Source organism: Achroia grisella, unplaced genomic scaffold, assembly GCF_030625045.1.
Source record: "Achroia grisella isolate CSIRO2021 unplaced genomic scaffold, CSIRO_AGI_Agris_v1 utg1241, whole genome shotgun sequence".
NCBI classification, from domain to species: domain Eukaryota; kingdom Metazoa; phylum Arthropoda; class Insecta; order Lepidoptera; family Pyralidae; genus Achroia; species Achroia grisella.
In genome coordinates, this window is record NW_026712604.1 from 973966 (window position 1) to 992391 (window position 18426).

General features: G+C 32.9%; 2 protein-coding genes across 4 annotated transcripts in view; both read left to right on the plus strand.

The window, feature by feature from the left end:
• The first annotated feature begins 552 nt into the window (after nt 1–552).
• Nucleotides 553–5299, plus strand: LOC131854639 (dolichyl-diphosphooligosaccharide--protein glycosyltransferase 48 kDa subunit). Its single transcript, XM_059205769.1, has 7 exons — nt 553–751; nt 899–1137; nt 1854–2096; nt 2805–2948; nt 3861–4022; nt 4182–4412; nt 5000–5299. The coding sequence occupies exons 1-7, from the start codon at nt 622–624 to the stop codon at nt 5156–5158; spliced, it is 1308 nt and encodes a 435-aa protein (XP_059061752.1). The 5' UTR covers nt 553–621; the 3' UTR covers nt 5159–5299.
• A 1190-nt stretch (nt 5300–6489) lies between these two features.
• The window catches only part of LOC131854645 (leucine-rich repeat flightless-interacting protein 2), a 36154-nt gene continuing 24217 nt past the window's right edge, over nt 6490–18426 (plus strand). Inside the window, exons 1-2 of one of the 3 annotated variants that reach the window (XM_059205779.1) lie at nt 6490–6817; nt 10367–10464. In XM_059205779.1, coding sequence (XP_059061762.1) covers nt 10387–10464 — 78 coding nt within the window. In that variant the 5' untranslated portion in view covers nt 6490–6817; nt 10367–10386. Of the gene's footprint in view, nt 6818–10366; nt 10465–15032; nt 15735–18338; nt 18377–18426 lie in introns of those variants that run through there. The other 2 variants (XM_059205777.1, XM_059205778.1) reach the window with 2 other exon arrangements.

Sequence of the window (18426 nt, forward strand, 5' to 3'; positions counted from 1 at the left end):
CAAGGCCAGGTTTCTCAAAATATACTCCTATTTTATACTTATTTAAGCTTCTGAGATACTTGACTCCTTTATTAAACCTTTTTAAACAAGATGAAAGAGATAGAAGGTCTCTAGAGCCTATTATAGTTTTAGGGTCACTAGACTCAACGAATACAACGAATTCAGTTGCACCGGAATCCTCTGGATAACGTCTATGATAATCCGTGACAAAATAAGTTTTATACAGTTCTTTCTGATCTAATTCCACTTCGTCAGATTCGGATGAAGTTGAAGATTTGCAGTCACTATCTGGATCATCTGGCGATACAGGCTTTTTACGCTTTCTTCTACTCTTCCCCATGTTGTGGGTTATTTATTTTATTTTAACCACAATATATACGATATACAATTGAATAAACCAAATAAAACAAATAAAATTTTTAAAATAGCGCGCTTCCTTTCAAGCGTTCCCGCGCTTTTTCCAAATAGGCTTTAATGTCTGTTAAAATGATTAAAGTAATCTGTGCTTTTTACGTCATTGGCATTTGACATATCAGGGAATATAACATGACATTTAGTGACACGTAATATGTCGGTGTCCATTTAATCTTATTTGTATGTCCAAAATCTTTCTTCATTAAAATGAAGATTTCAATAATTTTAACGATTACAATTTATTTCTGTTGTGTCTCAGCAGTACAAGAGACCTTGGTTCTAGTTGATAATTTAAATATAAGGGAAACACATTCACAATTTTTCAAATCATTGCAAGGTAAGTTGGACACGGCGTGTCCCGAAATGCCGGTATGTCCTAAAGAGTAAATTTTAGATAATTCCAATAAAAACTTGAAATAATCAGTCCTGGTGACTGGAGGATTGTACCCTAGTAGTTTTTTTTTATTGTTTTTCATTTTTTTAGATCGTGGATATAGTCTTACATATAAATTGGCTGATGATGCTAGTATCGTACTATCGAAGTATGGAGAGTACTTGTACAAAAATTTAATAATATTCTCGCCGTCCGTCGTCGAGTTTGGTGGACAATTAGATACCGAAGCCATTACCAAGTTCATAGATGATGGTGGTAACCTGCTCATGGCCGGCAACGCTGCCGCCGGGGATATCTATAGAGAAATTGCTTCCGAGTGTGGTTTTGAGGTCTGTTCCTTATTTTCATTGAGAGTAAAAAAGTATCCTATGAAAAACTGCCACCTTATCTTATCACTGATTCACTGACATTTTCTACAATGGATACTGTTGTAGAGTTCTCATTGGATACTATGTTATCCAACATGTTATTGGACCCTAGACAATACTAATAGCTGTTTGATATAATATTGCCCTATTGATTTCTTGGTCTACTAAAAATAGCCCAACAGGAATTAAGTAAACTGTGCTACCAATGTGTGCGGCAAACTCTGTAAATTCTTCAACAGAATATTTAACATTTAATACATATTCTAAATATTAAAGTCAAAGTATGTGTGTTATATACAAACAAGAAAATTACTATAAATTTGAGAATCTTATTTTTTTTTATTTCGGAAAGCATAAAAAACAATAATCAAATGACATAACTACAGCTTAATCTGTATTGTGGAGTTTATTAAAAACATGAAAGGTAAATAAATAATACTAAAGTGTATTATTTATTTACCTTTCATGTGATAATAAAGTACACAGAGACAACAAATTTATTTTGAAAAAAATCACATCCTGGCATATGTTTTAACTTACTCTCCCTTGGGTCAGAAATTGGCTGTGACTTTAGATTTGTTTATTTATTAATATAATAAATTACAGTATATTCACTCAATACTGAAGTTGAACATGACTTCAGTAATAAAGCAAAATGTGCATTGCTCTGTTTACAGATGGATGAAGAATCAGCCGCAGTGATTGATCACTTCAACTATGATGTCACTGATGAAAGTGATCATACCAGGATTGTCGTATCTCCCAAGAATCTGATTAGTGCACCAACAATTGTAGGAGTTCAGAATACTCAACCCCTACTGTTTGAAGGGACTGGACTGATCTTAGACAAAGATAATAGTTTGGTGCTCCCAATATTGATTGCTGATAGTACTGCATACAGTTACAATCCTAAGAGTCAGGTAATAGAATTTAATATTTTATTATGTGTCCTATTTATATGCATAATATGTTGAAGACTGTGCATTGAAAAATGTTATTACTCACATAGGGACTGGCATTTTTTTTTATTGATAATTATTTATGTATATTATTTTTAAATATATCTTTAGTGTACAATAATGTGAGGTAGACATTATTTAACCCATAGATTTATTTCAATTAAAGTGCCTATGAGTGATCACCTGGTCTCAACAAGTAAATTTACTTTCATTGTGGAGTGACCCACTGGTGGGTGTGCGGTCTTTAACATGGTAAAGCCAAGTTTCAGTAGCTTATTAAAAAAATAAGTATTAGGAAAAGGGTGTGTAAAAATTAGTATGAATATGAATCTGTAAATGTTGTAATTAAATATTACATCAGTTTTTTATTTATTATATAGTATTATTCAAAGGAAGTTGGTAACTTTAAATTAATACTTTACCATACAACATTTTCATTTATTATTTATCACTGTAGTTCTGCACTAGGCTCACAGGCTTGTATCATGGAAACTGGTGTGACTATTTGTAGTTGATCACAATATTTTATGTTTTATTTAACAGAGAGTTTCTGCTATTATTACTTGACAAAATGAAAGACGGAAACTTGTGTAATTTAAAATTTACAATTGATATTTATCCTATTATTTATTAACCTGTTGTCTGATCTCTATTATATTTTATTAAAAGGTGAAGGAGTACCCTCATGCAGTCGGCCGCAAGACAGTTCTCATTGCAGCTCTGCAGGCCAGAAACAATGCCCGCATTGTGTTCAGTGGGTCACTGTACTTCTTCTCTGATGAAGCATTCAATTCACCTGTCTCCAAAGTGCATGTAAGTTTTTTTTAAAGTAACATTTATCGCTGGCTATAGAAAGGGTTAGTACATATATAAAAACATGTATTCACATCACTATATTTGTGTGATAAATATATTTAAAATATATTAAATTTACTATATATTATTTTGTTTACTATGTATATTTTGACCCAACTATTTTTTTTGTTGATCTCATTGTTAGAACAATAGTATGTATAATAATACTGTGTATAAATATTTTTGTATAGTTGATAATGAAATAGTGCATCTACCTGTGCTAATGGTATGTTCTAGCAGAGCACTTATAGTGGATGGCTATGAAGTGAAGTTAATTAAAAAATGCATGTAGTGGTTCATTTGATTTGGTACATTGCTAAGGTCAGTGCGGCTATAGGGTGTGGAGAATAGGGCAATCACCCAGGGCCTAGCTCTTGCAGGGGCTTCGCGTAACAACCAAAGCCAATAAACAATCAGGGAGTGGCAAGTTGCAAAAACCTCTCGATCTAAAATAATAAGTGTTATGTATGTAAACTATGGGTAGTTTGATTACTATTTGTAAATTGATTTATGTGAGGGTACTTATGTAATTATGATTAATATTAAATAGTTTTGCTTCCAATCTCAACCAAGTTGTATCTTTTAAAAAGTATTTAAAAAAATATGTAAAATGCATAGTTTTCTTGAATCAATGGAAAATTTCCACATAATTGTTTGCATCAAATACTTTTCACGTAGGACAAAGGACCTTGCATAGCCTGCGGAACCCTGCAATGGAAAAGTCGCCGTTGGCTAAGGTATAGATGTAGATGGATGAATGGAGGATTATTAGAAATAAAGACTACTCACATATTTATGTCTAATAATCCTCCGCTCTAAATGCAAATGTTTATCTGTTAGATTAATTTATTTTTTTTATATTTCATATAGGGTGACAAAGTGAAGTCCGATGTGTCAGGGAATAAGGCTTTATCAGTGCACTTGAGCCAGTGGGTGTTTGGTGAGCGCGGCCGCCTGCGTGTGCGCAGTGTGCAGCACAACAGACAAGGCGAGAAGGAGTCCTCCAACACATACACCATCACAGACACCGTTGTTAGTATCATAATCTTATATATCAAATTCTCGTGTCCACAAAATTCAAGTCACTCCTTATCTTTCGGTGAAACTGTATATGCCAGGTATGGACTATATATAACAGCATTACATTAAATGAAAATAGACATTACTAATCAAGTGCAACATAAATTCTAGGTATACAGAATTGAGATTGAAGAACTGAGGAGTGACAAATGGCAACCATTCCAAGCTGATGATGTGCAGCTGGAATTTGTCCGTATCGATCCCTTCGTACGTACCACACTGAAGAACAAAGGCAATGGAGTGTATGAAGCTGTCTTTAAGATCCCAGATATCTGGGGAGTTTATCAGTTCAAAGTGGACTACGACAGAGTGGGTTACACAAGACTGTACCATTCCACACAGGTATGGGTTTGCTACTACTATTTAAAAGTCTGTTATTTGACTAGTACAGTTTAAGTATTATTTATCTTTAGTAGTTTTTAATACAAAGCTCTGCTTAGCTTCGGATGAGACTATGTGAATCAGTTACCGAAGGATATTTTGGAATTACCCTATCTGACAAATTATATTTATTGAGCAAAGCCTCACTAAATGATCACTTGAATGACGAGCATGTATGGCAATAGTTGTTCATGCACTGGATTTTCATTTAATGTTAGACATAGACACCTATATAAATATACACTGTAAATAAACTGGCTTTTAAAAGAAAAGTAGTTCAATTGAGTTTTTTGCCAGTTCTTCTCAATTGGGTCTTTATACGGAACTGGACGGTAGAGAAAAAAAATAAAATTATAATGTAAAAAAAATAATGTTCATAAGCAGCTAAAATGTCCTACATGAATATGTGTGTATGAATAAATTATTTTTTAATATGAATTTAGATTTCTTTTTATTACTTTTTGTAAAAAATTTTTTTATGTATTTTTCACTCTAACCTGCATTTATAGTTGGTCAAATTTACAATAATGTAATAATATACATTGCAGGTGTCAGTGCGACCCTTGCAGCATACACAGTACGAGCGGTTCATCCCCAGTGCGTACCCTTACTACGTGAGCGCATTCTCCATGATGGTCGGCGTGTTTCTCTTCTCCTTCGTCTTCCTTTACTACAAGGAGGACACAACTAAATCTAAGAGTGATTAAATAATTTTATTTAATCCAATTTTTTATGTCACTAAAGTAATTAGAAGGTTATTGTTGTGAATGGCATAAATATGTGTGTGCGACTGTATTATTAATCAAATTATGGTTTTTAATTTCGTGGTAATAAAGATTTTTTCCTTATTTTTGTTTTTATATTTATACCTGTAGAATAAACTCGCCCTGGAAGTACTGATAATGCTAAAGGAGGTAGCTAACATCTTGTTTGTCTCTATCTCTTAGTTAAGTTTCTAACTTATCTAAAATAAATGTAAATTAATTATTTTTTTTATTTATTATTGTCGTCTTCTAAGTCCATGAAGATATAACAATTCTGAATATACACGAATCTTGGTGTCGGTCAGGTTCTTTATCGCTCATATTCTGTTCTTTGCCTGTACTCTGCTGCATTACAAGAAATTTGAAACCGACAATCAAATAAAATAGACAGGAAATTGTACTAGAAGTCTCAAGACAGCTCAATGTTTATAATATAACGTACCTAATTATTAATTTTTATTTTATAATATTCCTGGGCAACTTGACACTGTTTCACACAGCGCCATGTAGTGTCAAGCTCAGCAAAGCTTGTGTAATGGGTAGTAGACGACTGGTACATACAGTTAAATCCTTTTTTTCTTATTATATATATAACACAGGACAACAACTTTATTTTATTATTTATCTTGTTTTTTTATTGAATTTGGTTTTTCTACTGATGTTTATTAGTTTGGGTCCGCTGATTTGGAATCTACCCTCAGTTTATTTTTAGCAGCTTTGGTTAATGCGATATAGGTACCGTCTTGAATTTGCATGAGTAGTCGATAAATTCTATCAACAGTTTGGTGTAACTTAACCAGAGCTGCTAAAAATAATTTGAGGGTAGATTCGAAATCAGCACACCCAAATTAATAAACAGCAGTAAAAAACCTCATGCAACAAAAAACAAGGTAAATTTTATTGTCCTGTGTAATAATGTACATAGAAAACACCCAGGGCCCATATAAACATACTCATAGATAATATACCATACTTGAAAATCATACTCATAAATATAAATGTACTGTATTACATAATATTATCTTATTTGTGGTCGCGGTTTAGACCGCAAGTTCGACCGCGATCAACGTAATAAAACCGGTGTGTTAAGCAGTTATTTAATAAAATGATAATATAATTTTGCATTTCATTTTATCAATTCTTGTAAAATAAAAATAAAAATAATTTTCTAAAGCAGTCAAGAGTAATATTATTGTGAATGCTTCCGTAACTGCAGTTGACATTCATCTAAAACATTTATGAACGCAACAGTTTTATATGGCAATGGCATGCATGTCATACATGGCTTTTGTACAATTTAATTTTAATAAAAATGAAATAATTTGCTCAATCACAGTCACAAAAACGGCGTAATTTTCATTTAGATTCTAATATAGTGCCAAATGATCACGTACAACGGTGTTAAGCCTCAAATTCGTAAATTATAGTGATCCGTGTAGGCAGTGATTTCGTGTCCTAATAAATCAACATAAACGCTAATTCTGTGTTTTGTATTCAGTATTCTATGAACTGGTTATTGACGGGTATTATTTATAAGAGTGGTGGTTGCTGGTTCCCTGAGTTGTGTTTACCAGTGATGTGTTTACTTCTATAGCAACCTCAGTAAGTATGATGTCATAGCACAACTGCCATAAAAAACAGTGTTGGCTTCTTGCCCACCCATTTTTCTCCCAATTGTAATTCTAATACGGTTTTCCGAAAACATCCATGTGGAAGAGCTCAATGAACCCAATAGGTTATAACTATGTTCATTGCTTTCCTCCTGCTGTTAGAGTTTAAACCAATATGTGCTGCTAGTCTGTGGCCTAGCTAGTAAAGAAAAAGTTACCCACTGCTCAAAACTATGTAAGTAGTTTTTAAATTTGCCTGTCAGTAATAAATTATATTGTTTTTAATTTGATTGTATCATAGACTAATAGTAAAACTGAAACCAATAGCAAAAATTAAGGTATCAGCATAACACATTAAAAATATAAAAAAAATATATTGAATAAGACATCCAGTCTAGGCTTACTATCATTACAAATAAACATTGAAGGAGTTGAAATAACCTTTTGATTAGATAAAATTCATTGAGGATTAAGATTGACATAAATACTTATGCTTCTAAACACTACTATGTCTATGGATTTTCTTAAGTTTAGGACTTAAAAACTGTGAGAAAATTAATACTTTATTTTAATATGTCTACACAAATATTCCCATCACCTTTACATTTAATATAATATATATTTTTACATTGTCTAAGTATACATTTGATATACTTGTATAAAATGTGTATTTAAATTTTAAATAATGTAATCATTATAAGGGTGTCTTTACTGTGCATATGAAACTACAGAAGCCATATGTGTCCCGATACACTTTTTTATTTCTATATTATTTACACAAATTCTGTGGTCTTGAAGTGAAGCAAGTAGGTGGTATTAATTTACATTTATTTAGGTTTAATCTTCCTTCAAAATTAATAATTAATATTTATGTAATATTAATATAGGTTTGATTTTGTTTGGGTCTGAATAAAAATGTATTTAAGTATTAAGTATAAGTATTGATTGTGTAGTAGTAATATTGGAGCACTGATACACACTATTTCCACATAGTCATTGTAAGCAAGCTATGTATATATAATTATTATGTAATATATTTGTAAGCAATTATATATTGCTTACAAATATATAATTATCAAATTCATGCAATGTATTTGTCATAATGTATTCTACATTGTTTGTTGTTGACTATGTTGTTATATCTGGTTTCTACTGTGTTCTATTTGTAACACTAATATTCAATAGATTGATTTTTCCTTTTTAAATTACCAACTTGCAGTCAGTCCTAGCAGGATTATAACTAGTTTCCCATGTAGGGTATAGATATATATATATACATACTAATTTGCACTATTTTTAACATATACTGATAAAATAAAATATTAAATCCCTTTCTTGAATACTTCATTTAAAATATAAGAAAATAGAAAGTTGCCTTGTATTTTATAAAATATTTAATGATAGTTTTGTAGTCATTATTGATAACTATGTTTTGGTTACCTGAAGGAGATAAGGCAAGTATTAATCAACCGTACATAGTTGTTGCATTACTCAAGTGGAGACAAGGTCAATGTTTGACCTCTAATAATATGGACGCTGTAATTGTTCTGCAAGTTTTTGTATTTTAATTCTATGTTTTTAAATTGCAATTGTTTTTTATTAGATCATTCTGAAATGTTTATCATCATCTGTTTTCCTTTTATAAGAGATAAATGATGATGAAAAAGCCTATGATGAATGGTAGTGATCTTCAAAACAAACATTAAAAGCTGCCCAGCCAGTTATTTGTGGAAGGATAACATATAGTGGACATATGATATATTTTCTTATTTATAATACTTGTGTGCATTTTATCAGTAACCAGTTTTATATATTAGAAAGCAGTAATTAGAATATAATAAAGTGGCTTCCCAACAGAGAGAATATTTTTCTTCATCATCATTCATTATAAATCAATTTTAATTTAATGTTTCTTTTATTAATTTTATTTGTTCTAAACAATTTATATTTTGTTAAATTAATAATATTGAATTAGGAGTACATTGCATATATTGTAATTTACCAATAAATGTCATTTTTTAAAATTAAATACACATTAAACAGATGAAAACATACATTTATAAATAGGGATAATAATTATTAAATAAAAAACTCAAATATATCCATTACACTCATTTAATAAAATCATTAATTATATAATAACACTTCTTCAAAAAAACAAGTGTTATATAATAAACTTTTCAAATGTAGTGTTTATTGTTTTAGTAATTTCTAAGAACAAGATATACATAAGTGTGATAAACATTTGTAGATGACATATCAGCCACAAAGATTATTGGTAACCTACTTGATACAGATATGTGTGTCATGAAAATATTTAATTTATAACTAACTGATAGTCTGATAGACATTTAGTTAAATAAATATTTTTTATTTAATGTTTATAACTGTTGCACTGTTGTTTAAAAAAAGATGCTTCTAAATACGCCTAGCATTGACTAGTAGGCACAATACAAGTTTGCTCGATTCAAGACTAGATGGCGCTGTGTTATATATACAGGGGTATTTGTTGTCATAGAAAATAATTGTAAAAATTATCTGAATTTAAGGGATACTGATAAAAATTGTAAAAATAAAATATCATTTTTACCCAAAGTCAACTGCAAGGGTTCCTCTGTATTGTCTATGTTGTGATATGAATTGTGAGATGTGTTGTGAAATTACAGAAGAGAGATGCATGAGGCACCTTAGTCCTTAAATAAAATAATGGGAATAAGTATAAAATTCTAAAGGTATTTCTAACATTTACACACATTTATTCAGCATTACTGAAGCTGAGCTAGTTGGTATTCACACATTTATATTTGAAAATATAAAAGAGAAACACAAGTTTTTGTTAAATTTTCTTGTAATTAGAGAGTTTTACCGATCAGCGGTATTAATACAAGCGATATTAAAACAATCATGATCATCATCATCAGCCCACTGTTGAACATAGGCCTCTCACAAAAATAAAACAATAAAGTATGACTATTTAAATGTGTTTAAATTGAAGTTTATTTGAATAAAGAATTTTCTATTCTATTCTATACAATTATTTCATAGATTTTCAATAAATATTTCTTTATTTTCTAATGTGAAGTTCCACGAGTTTTACACATGTCCGTGGTGCTGTTATAAACGTGACAATTAGTATTTTTCATCAGGTCGACTCTTAGTTTATTAGTAAGTATTCAGCAATCCGATCAATCTCCCGCTCAATTCAAACGGGGCTCGATGTTGCGATGGCCTGAGCCGAGGTACAAATTCAAATTCAAAAATCATTTATTCATGTAGGACATTTTAGCCGCTTATGAACGTCAAGTTTTTACTTTATAATTTTTTTTCCCTACCGTCCAGTTCGAACCCCTAGTCGTGCCCATAGACTAAAGTCGTATCCGTCAGGCGTGAGTAGGCCTTCCAGCCGTTCCATAAGTCCATCCGCGGGTTTGGAGTGCCATTTGCACTCACCCTCTATCGTCCGGTGAAGCTGCGGCCAACAGCATTAGAGTAGTCCGAAAAAAAAGTAAGTAACATTAAAAATTGTCTTCAATGTTAACAGAGTGCAGTGACTGAACGGAGATGGATCCGTCGCGACGGCAGCGCACACAAACGAAGGCCACTGCCGAGGAGCAGGCTCTTGACCAGATCGCCAGGGAGGTAAGATTTGCGTGTCCTATCTGATTATATTTAACATTTATTTGTCATTGCGTCGTGGCCTAGTGATTTATTAAACTGAATTATACCTAAGAGGTCGTGAATCGGTCGACTTCCCGTGAATTGAACACCGGTTTCATTTAAATTGAACTAACGCTGGATTGTATTAGGCATATTGATTTTGGAATAAAAACTATAATCCATCGCATTTAAAATTAGTGTTTTTGTTGCTAACACTTATGTTTTACATGCAGCTGTGATGAAAACTAGATTAAATTATATTTATTTCTTTATATCCACTAATATCTCCAACAAATTGCGAGGGAAAAGGGGATTGTTAGTAATGTAGACTAATAGACGCATTACTAGGAATGTACCATGTCGTATTTACCTCCACGCGGTTCCCCCAGAAAACCACCGGGATTCATTCTTATTGAATTTGCCTCTTTGAGACTTTACAGCAATATAGCTTATACATCAGAATAACACATAGGCTATAATATGAAAAGATATTATATAAATACAAATGTCTATATATAATGACACACACACACATACAAACAAGTAAGTGTGATGAAGTCGAAGTTACGTGGGTCAGCTAGTATTGGTATAAATATTATGAGTATTAAAAAATACCTTCTTTACGCATTTTCTGTACACATTGAATAAATTCAATTTATTATGATTAAAACGTCACATGATCAATCACTGTACGTACTTCGGATTTAATACGTCAAATAGAAATTAGAATCTAATTTTCATTATATATTTCATTATATATCTTATATATTACAATTACTCCTGTTTTGTAATATATTTTGTAATTGGGTTGTTTGGGCTATTGTCAGGTGCTTGGACCTGTAGCACTCCGACCTACATAGATCTATTGTGCTCGCTCTTTTTCAGAGTTCGCTACCTGGGACAGGAATTGTTCTTAGGAGCGATGGTTTTTATCTCCTACGGATAAAGTGTAAACTTTCTAAAGGAGATATTACGGTTATGCATGAGTGGGTTACAACCACGTAGGATGTGGTTCGTTTGTAATATATAAAATTATTTCGCATTCAACGAAAACACATCAATACTAAGCTGCTTGGTGGCTGAAATAGGTGATACTGAGGAAAAACTGATGTCGTAACCCGCTAGATCACCGAGGCTGTCATTAAGACACGTGAACGTAAAGAACTCCCACTTGCTTTTTAATACTAGTCATAATTTAATTTGTTTACCGTCTAGGTGCTCTTGTTAATTGTCAAGGTCTGATGTCGTGATCCACTGGACGGAACTTTGTCGATAACATACCGATATTATTATAATAAAGGCCAATATATTATTATTATACTCTTATAGTGAACAGTAACTTTGTTTTAATATGATGGATAGTGTTATATAAATATAGTGTATTAGTGTAGTTTATATAGTGTTTTTTAAAATTGACCTGCTATAATAAATCGCAGCAAATATTTATTAAGACAAAGAGATTTTTTTGAAGTAGTTGTATCCTGGGTACTCTCGTGAAATATAGCGTATAGCCATTACGTTAAAAAAATAAATCTTTTTTTCTATAACATTAATATAAATAAAAATGAGACCATTTTCAATAAAAGGCATGCATATAGAGTTACCGGGCTCGAGTATAGTAGTCATAGAGGCCATGTTTTTGCAGTGTATTCATACAATCTCAATAAAGACGGTCTCGGTAGTCTAGGGGTTTAGCACACCGCTTTACTTCCGATGGTCGCATGTTCGATTCGTCGCACGGTGCAAACATTTTTATCATAAGTATGATTGTTTGTATCGGCGTGCTTTCTATGTACATTATGTATGTATTTACAATAAAAATCTAGATGTTTGTATCAGTTGTCTAGTACCCATAACACAAGCTCTGCATACCGTGGATTAGTACCGCGTATTAGATGGCGCTGTGTTAATTGTCCAGGGTTATTATTATTAAAGATGCATATAATTGTGTTTCCTACAGCCAATATTTGTTTTAAGCTTATCTTTATTTTTAGATTATTCTTCAGAAAATCTTATTTGAAATTATTTACGCATTAAAAATATACATAAAAATGCGTTGTATCATAATGTGCTATATTACTACAGAAGGCAGCCTTATCAGCCATAATCTATTTCTTACAGACAACTTGGATGATAAGATTTATGACCAGAGAAAAAGTATTTGTTTCCTTTTACTTTGTTTTATTTTCTTTTCTTTGACGACGATACAAGAAAGTACGGCGAACAATGTTGATTTATATCTCGAGATATACTTATAAAATATATATGTATAAGCTAAAATATTAGATTTTTTTCTTAACATAAGCATCTGCGAAGAACGAATTACACGTGCTTAGGTCACGAAATTTGTATCATTAACGATTTATACAATGCAAATCTATACATCTATACATATAAATAAAATTGGAGTGTCTGTTTGTAATATTGAAATAACCGTTTTTTAATACATGCATATGAATATAAATACGGTACATACACCAAAATAGGATTTTTTACAATTTTTGTCTGTCTGTTTATTCCGGCTAATCGCTGAGATGGCTGGACCGATTTTGACGGGACTTTTTTTAAGCAGTTAGCTGATGTAATAAGGTGTAACTTAGGCTACTTTTATTTTAGTAAAATAAAGTTAATTTCCACGCGGACGAAGTCGCGGGAATGGCTAGTGATAATATAAATGTGCGTTATTACGGATAACTCAAGACGAATAATTTGAGTAGGCGAATTAACGAGTAATGTTCAGATCGCGAACAAAAAAAATCAATATCGTTTCACAAGGAAAAAGTTCTGAGGTAATTAAAATAGAGTCGAATTGAGAAGTAGCTACTGTTTTTGAAGTCTGTGAAAAATTAAACTTAACAGCATCACGCGTACAGAGCCGCGGGTATCAACTAGCTATAAATATAATATTATGAAGTGAAAATTAGAGTTTATTTCTATTTCAGTCTTAGGGGGTAGTGAAGTACACGGAAATAGGTTATTCGGAGCATGTAGTCCGGGGGTAATGCCCTTATTGCGATCGATCCGGTGTCCCAGTTTTGGAGAGCCTTCCTGGGCCTGGATTATGTAACCCAGTTGCCAACAAATCTCGTCTGCAACACATTTATTGGTTTTCAACTGAATTTTGCGATTGGTTTTAGATTATTTAGCGGGTCAGCTAGTCTTATAGATGACTAGCTGACCTGCGCAACTTTGTCTGCGTTTCATTTCACCACCTTTTATATTATTAATTGCAGCTCCGCTCCTATTGGTCGTAGCGTGATGTTATATAACTTAAAGTCTTCCTCGACAAATTTACTATCTAACAATAAAAGAATTTTTCAATTAGAACTAGTAGTTCCTGAGATTAGCGCGTTCAAACAAACAAACTCTTCAGCTTTGTAATATTTGTATAGATTTGTGACTAGACTGGATACTCAAAACGTTTTTGTTTGTTCATCTCGGCACGAACGACATACAGAACTGACGGTAGGTATGTTGGACTTACAAAGGTGGCATTAAAAATGTTGATATACAAACTCTTTTAACATGGATAAAGAACCTTTTATTTAATTCTGAAATAGAACAGTCTATTTGTATTTTGTAGGCTTTATGTAACTTCTAGACGTCTATTCAGTCTGGTCTGTATGACGTCAACGCCAGCATCGATCTGTCTGCCTGCCTCCCAACCCCGATTGCCTCCCAGGCTTATGCAATCCTGTAATATTTTGCACAATTCAGAATTGCCTATGTATGACTAGGTTTTTTTAAAATACATACTTTGTATTTTATGTCCATCCTTAGGCTCCAGGCAGGTTAAGGTAGATTAAATAAAATGGGATCGCCCAAAAGTGCTTTTTAAGTTTATTTGCTTATAATTTTTATGATTATTTCTATTCTATTCTATTACTGTAAATTTTACTTTTACAAGGCAAAGTAACAAAGATTATGTAGTAATATGTACTGTTATTAGAACGGAAACCTTACGATTTAAACAACAGCTATACAGATACTCGTACATATAGAGTCACAATAGAGTAAGTACCTATTGTGTTCAAATTTCATACATAATGAAATATATACGCAGGCGAAATTGCATTGTAGTATAGCTGGGCTCTTATATTGATCAATTTTATGACCAACCTATTATTTATCTTTCTATTATCTTCAACATTTTAATTTAAAAAATTATGTTAGTACTTTTTTCGTCTGTTCATTATGCAAATTTCTCTTGGTACTGAAAATTAACAAAGTTCTAATACGTCGTCACGATATACACTGTACTAGTTCGAAACATGTTGCGACATCCTACGTTAAACTGGCTACATAAAAATATTTAATGAGCATTTAGTAGCGCGACTCCAAAAATAAATTGTTATGAATGCAACTCCGTAGTGCACGACTGAGAATCTGTACCATCTTATTATAATTTTGCGCGACATTCTTTCGCACATTCGCCGAGGGGGTTGTTTCTTTGGGCGGGCGGCTGGAGGGGCGCTTTGGGCGGTAGAGGAGGGGGAGCTCCAGCGTCAACGACCGCCAGCACCGCCACTCGGCTGTCTGCGAGCGCGAGAGTACCCCGCCCGAAGATTCACCGGGCATCACCTTTCAACTTTTATCTTACGCAAAGTTGTATGCATTCAGTTCTACTCGGTGTCTCTTTAAGTTATCACGTGTGATATCGATTTAAAACTAATTAAAATTCCATACATTGCTACCAGTAAAAGTTTCAATCGGTGATGTGATGTGCTAAGTGAGTTTTGTCCATGCGACATTGGCATTCGACTTATGAAGAATTCTTAACAGCCATTAAAAATAGCACGTGCGTTGTTTCGCCGTGTGCTGACTTGGGCACGTTGGTGCATAATCCCCGACGGCCGCTCAACCGGCTTCGGTGACATATTGCCGCGTGAAAGTGCGTGAGACTGCATCGATCTAAAATAGACGTTTTTATTTATGAACAATGCGCCTCTAGACACTTCCTAGTGACAGTGTATGAAATATGCTCGTGTAGATAACTCTTGGGTGTTTGTGTCGCTTGCTCTACAATGGTGCGACTTGGACTGGCAATGGTGGTGGGTGTGGCCCCAGCTTTGGTGTCGTGGTGGCGCGGCCATGGTTCGTGGTTGCCAGCACCGCTCGTGGTGACGTCACCTCCCTCGGAGAAAATCCCGAAGTGGCCACCACGCCGGTCTCCTTCGCTCTCCGATTGCCTCGAAAGCAGTAGTGATGAAGAATCAGCTCGATCTATTGTCTGCCTAGTTAGACCTAAACTAGTAAGTTCTGTTAAAACATATAAGCTCCATTGTTCTTTTTAGTTGCTTTTCCTAACAGTATTTTTAGTTTTAGGATTCAAGTATTGGTTCAAATTGACGATTATTGCACAACTTCATTAAAAGTTATCTAATCTAGAGTCTGACAAATAAAAATGGAAAAATGTGAACAATACTCTTAAGAACTGCAACGAGAATATCGTTAACAATCCATAAGAAGTACCGGATTTTTATGTAATTGTTGCAAGTTCGTAGACTTAACAGCTGAAAAGCTTTCACTTTGATTTTAGAATTGTTATCAATTAAGTATATTTATTTATGTGTGTACACACACACAAAGTTAAGTGGAAAATATAAAGAGAAATGGATAGACTGTCTAAAAGATATATCCTCTTTTAAAAAGGGAGTGAACACTATGTCTACGAATAGATAAATGAAGGAAAGAGTAAAACGTCTGCTAGGAAGATGGTGATTTTGATTAAGTATAGAACATTGCAAAATGAAACGCTTTGAAAAGGAAAGTTGATGCTTTACGTAATTCGAAAGCTTTATGGTAACACAATTGTGTGACATCATGATATCGCAATATCTGGCTTGAATGCGGTTTATTTCCAATTTTACGATCAGATACACAGACTAGACTGCTTTATAGCGTGTGTGGTCTCTAATGCGTGTTCCCATGCGACACTCAAACATTTTACATTCCTAAATATAATCCAGCCCTTTGAAAGCAGGCCTACAATGTTTCATCATGATTTAATGACAAATAACCATTATGTTAATTGGTTCTGTTAATCATAATATTGTTCTTCTTGATGACAGAATGATAATTACAGGCCTCGAGTGTTGTAAATTGTACATATTTATAGTTTACCATTTGGACTGTAAGTTTTTGATGGAACTTCGTTATAGCAATCATCTGACTAATATTATAAATGCGAAAGTTTGTAAATATGTTTGTTTATATAAATACACAGTGTGGGATGGATTAGTTAAATCAATAATATACTCTATTAATACTACTGACTAATAAGACTAATAGTGGTGTAGAGTGCGTACCTATATGCATTTTAGATAGCATGGGATAAAATTTATACAGTTCTCTATTTGATCTTTTTTTACCTTTTTCTGAACTCAAACTGTGACTCGAACTGGACATTAGTGTTAAAACATAATATAAAAAACTGGTTTGCATAAATAGCCAAAATATCTCCTACATGGATAAATGATATTTCGAGTTTAATTTTGATCTAAATGTAAGTGTTTCTAATCACAAAAAAAAAACTATTTATATATAACCTTTGTAATTTCTATTCAAGCAGAATAGATATATGCTCCGATTTGACGGTTGATGGAGGCCAGTGATGGAATACTCTGTACTGCGCCTTTTCTAAATAATGGGATAAAGGCAAGACAATGATGATGATTCATAATTATGTCACTGTAATTATTAAGATGATTGGTTACAACGTAATCTGTTGTGGACGTGTTAGTGGAGACCTTTTGGCCTGATTCACATAGATAATGAGCGTTAATCAAAACTTTATTTGCCAACTGTACCGCCCATATTTGACCCCGTCATTCATCTTGTTCCGCGTTCTCATAACGGGCTACATAGACATGTGTGTGAAAATTTGTTAACACAACAATAGTGTGGGAAAAGAAATATACACATTGTTGCAGAATGGTAAGTATTGTTTAGATTTGCCATTATTTTTATACAATTTTTAAGCTTTTGGCGCTTATTTAGAAGTAATAGGCGAAATAATATCAGTATTACTTCTATCGTAGTTAATTCCTTGTGTCATGGTGGGCTGAGAGAACTGATTTTATCGTCATTTTCTCATCCTTCACTTGTGCAGATACTATTCCATTATCATCTACATATGTCTAATCTAACAATCTCGAAATATCAATATGTTTTATTTTTCCATAGCTTTGAAACTGTGCAATATTTATTTATACTAGTGGTCGCTCATTTGTCGAATATCGATATTTATATCCCTAATTAATTTAAATTATATCTTTGAACATTATTAATGTTCTATTATTAAAGACTATAATAACTTGTATGCGTGTGCGTCAAATACATGGTTAATGTGTGTAAAGTTTTTTATTGATTCAATATATTCTTATGTATAATTTTATGAATATATTAGCATTCTGCATTCCATCTTATAAACTTTAAGTGTGCGAAATTTCATTCTCCTCTCCTTCGCGCAATTTTCGTCAAAAAGGGTACAAAGTTTCCTTCGTATTAATATATAGATTTCATATTATATTTGTTTATATTATTTTTATGAAATGAAATCTGATTCTCCTTGGAAAGTTGTAAATCTTCCAGATTATAAATAGATCAATAAAGTATCGATCGTTCACCCGTGTTACGAAAGCGACTGCAACATCACATGCGTCGGCTGATTGCGCGCGCGTCGCGAAATGTCACGATATTTACATTGGTCGGTGCGCGTGCGCATCTCGCATGTCCATCGATCCCGTTCGATTTCCAAACGGTTAATCTTCCGCAGTTTTTAGTTTGCCTTGTCGCGTGCCGGTTACATTACGTCGTGCGTATCTGTTTGTGAATTTGAACGACGATTTGTTTGTGATATCTAAATTATTAGTAATTTTGTATTTTTAGTTGGGTGCGTCTTAAGTATTATTATTATTATTATTATTATAAGGTCCCTTTAAA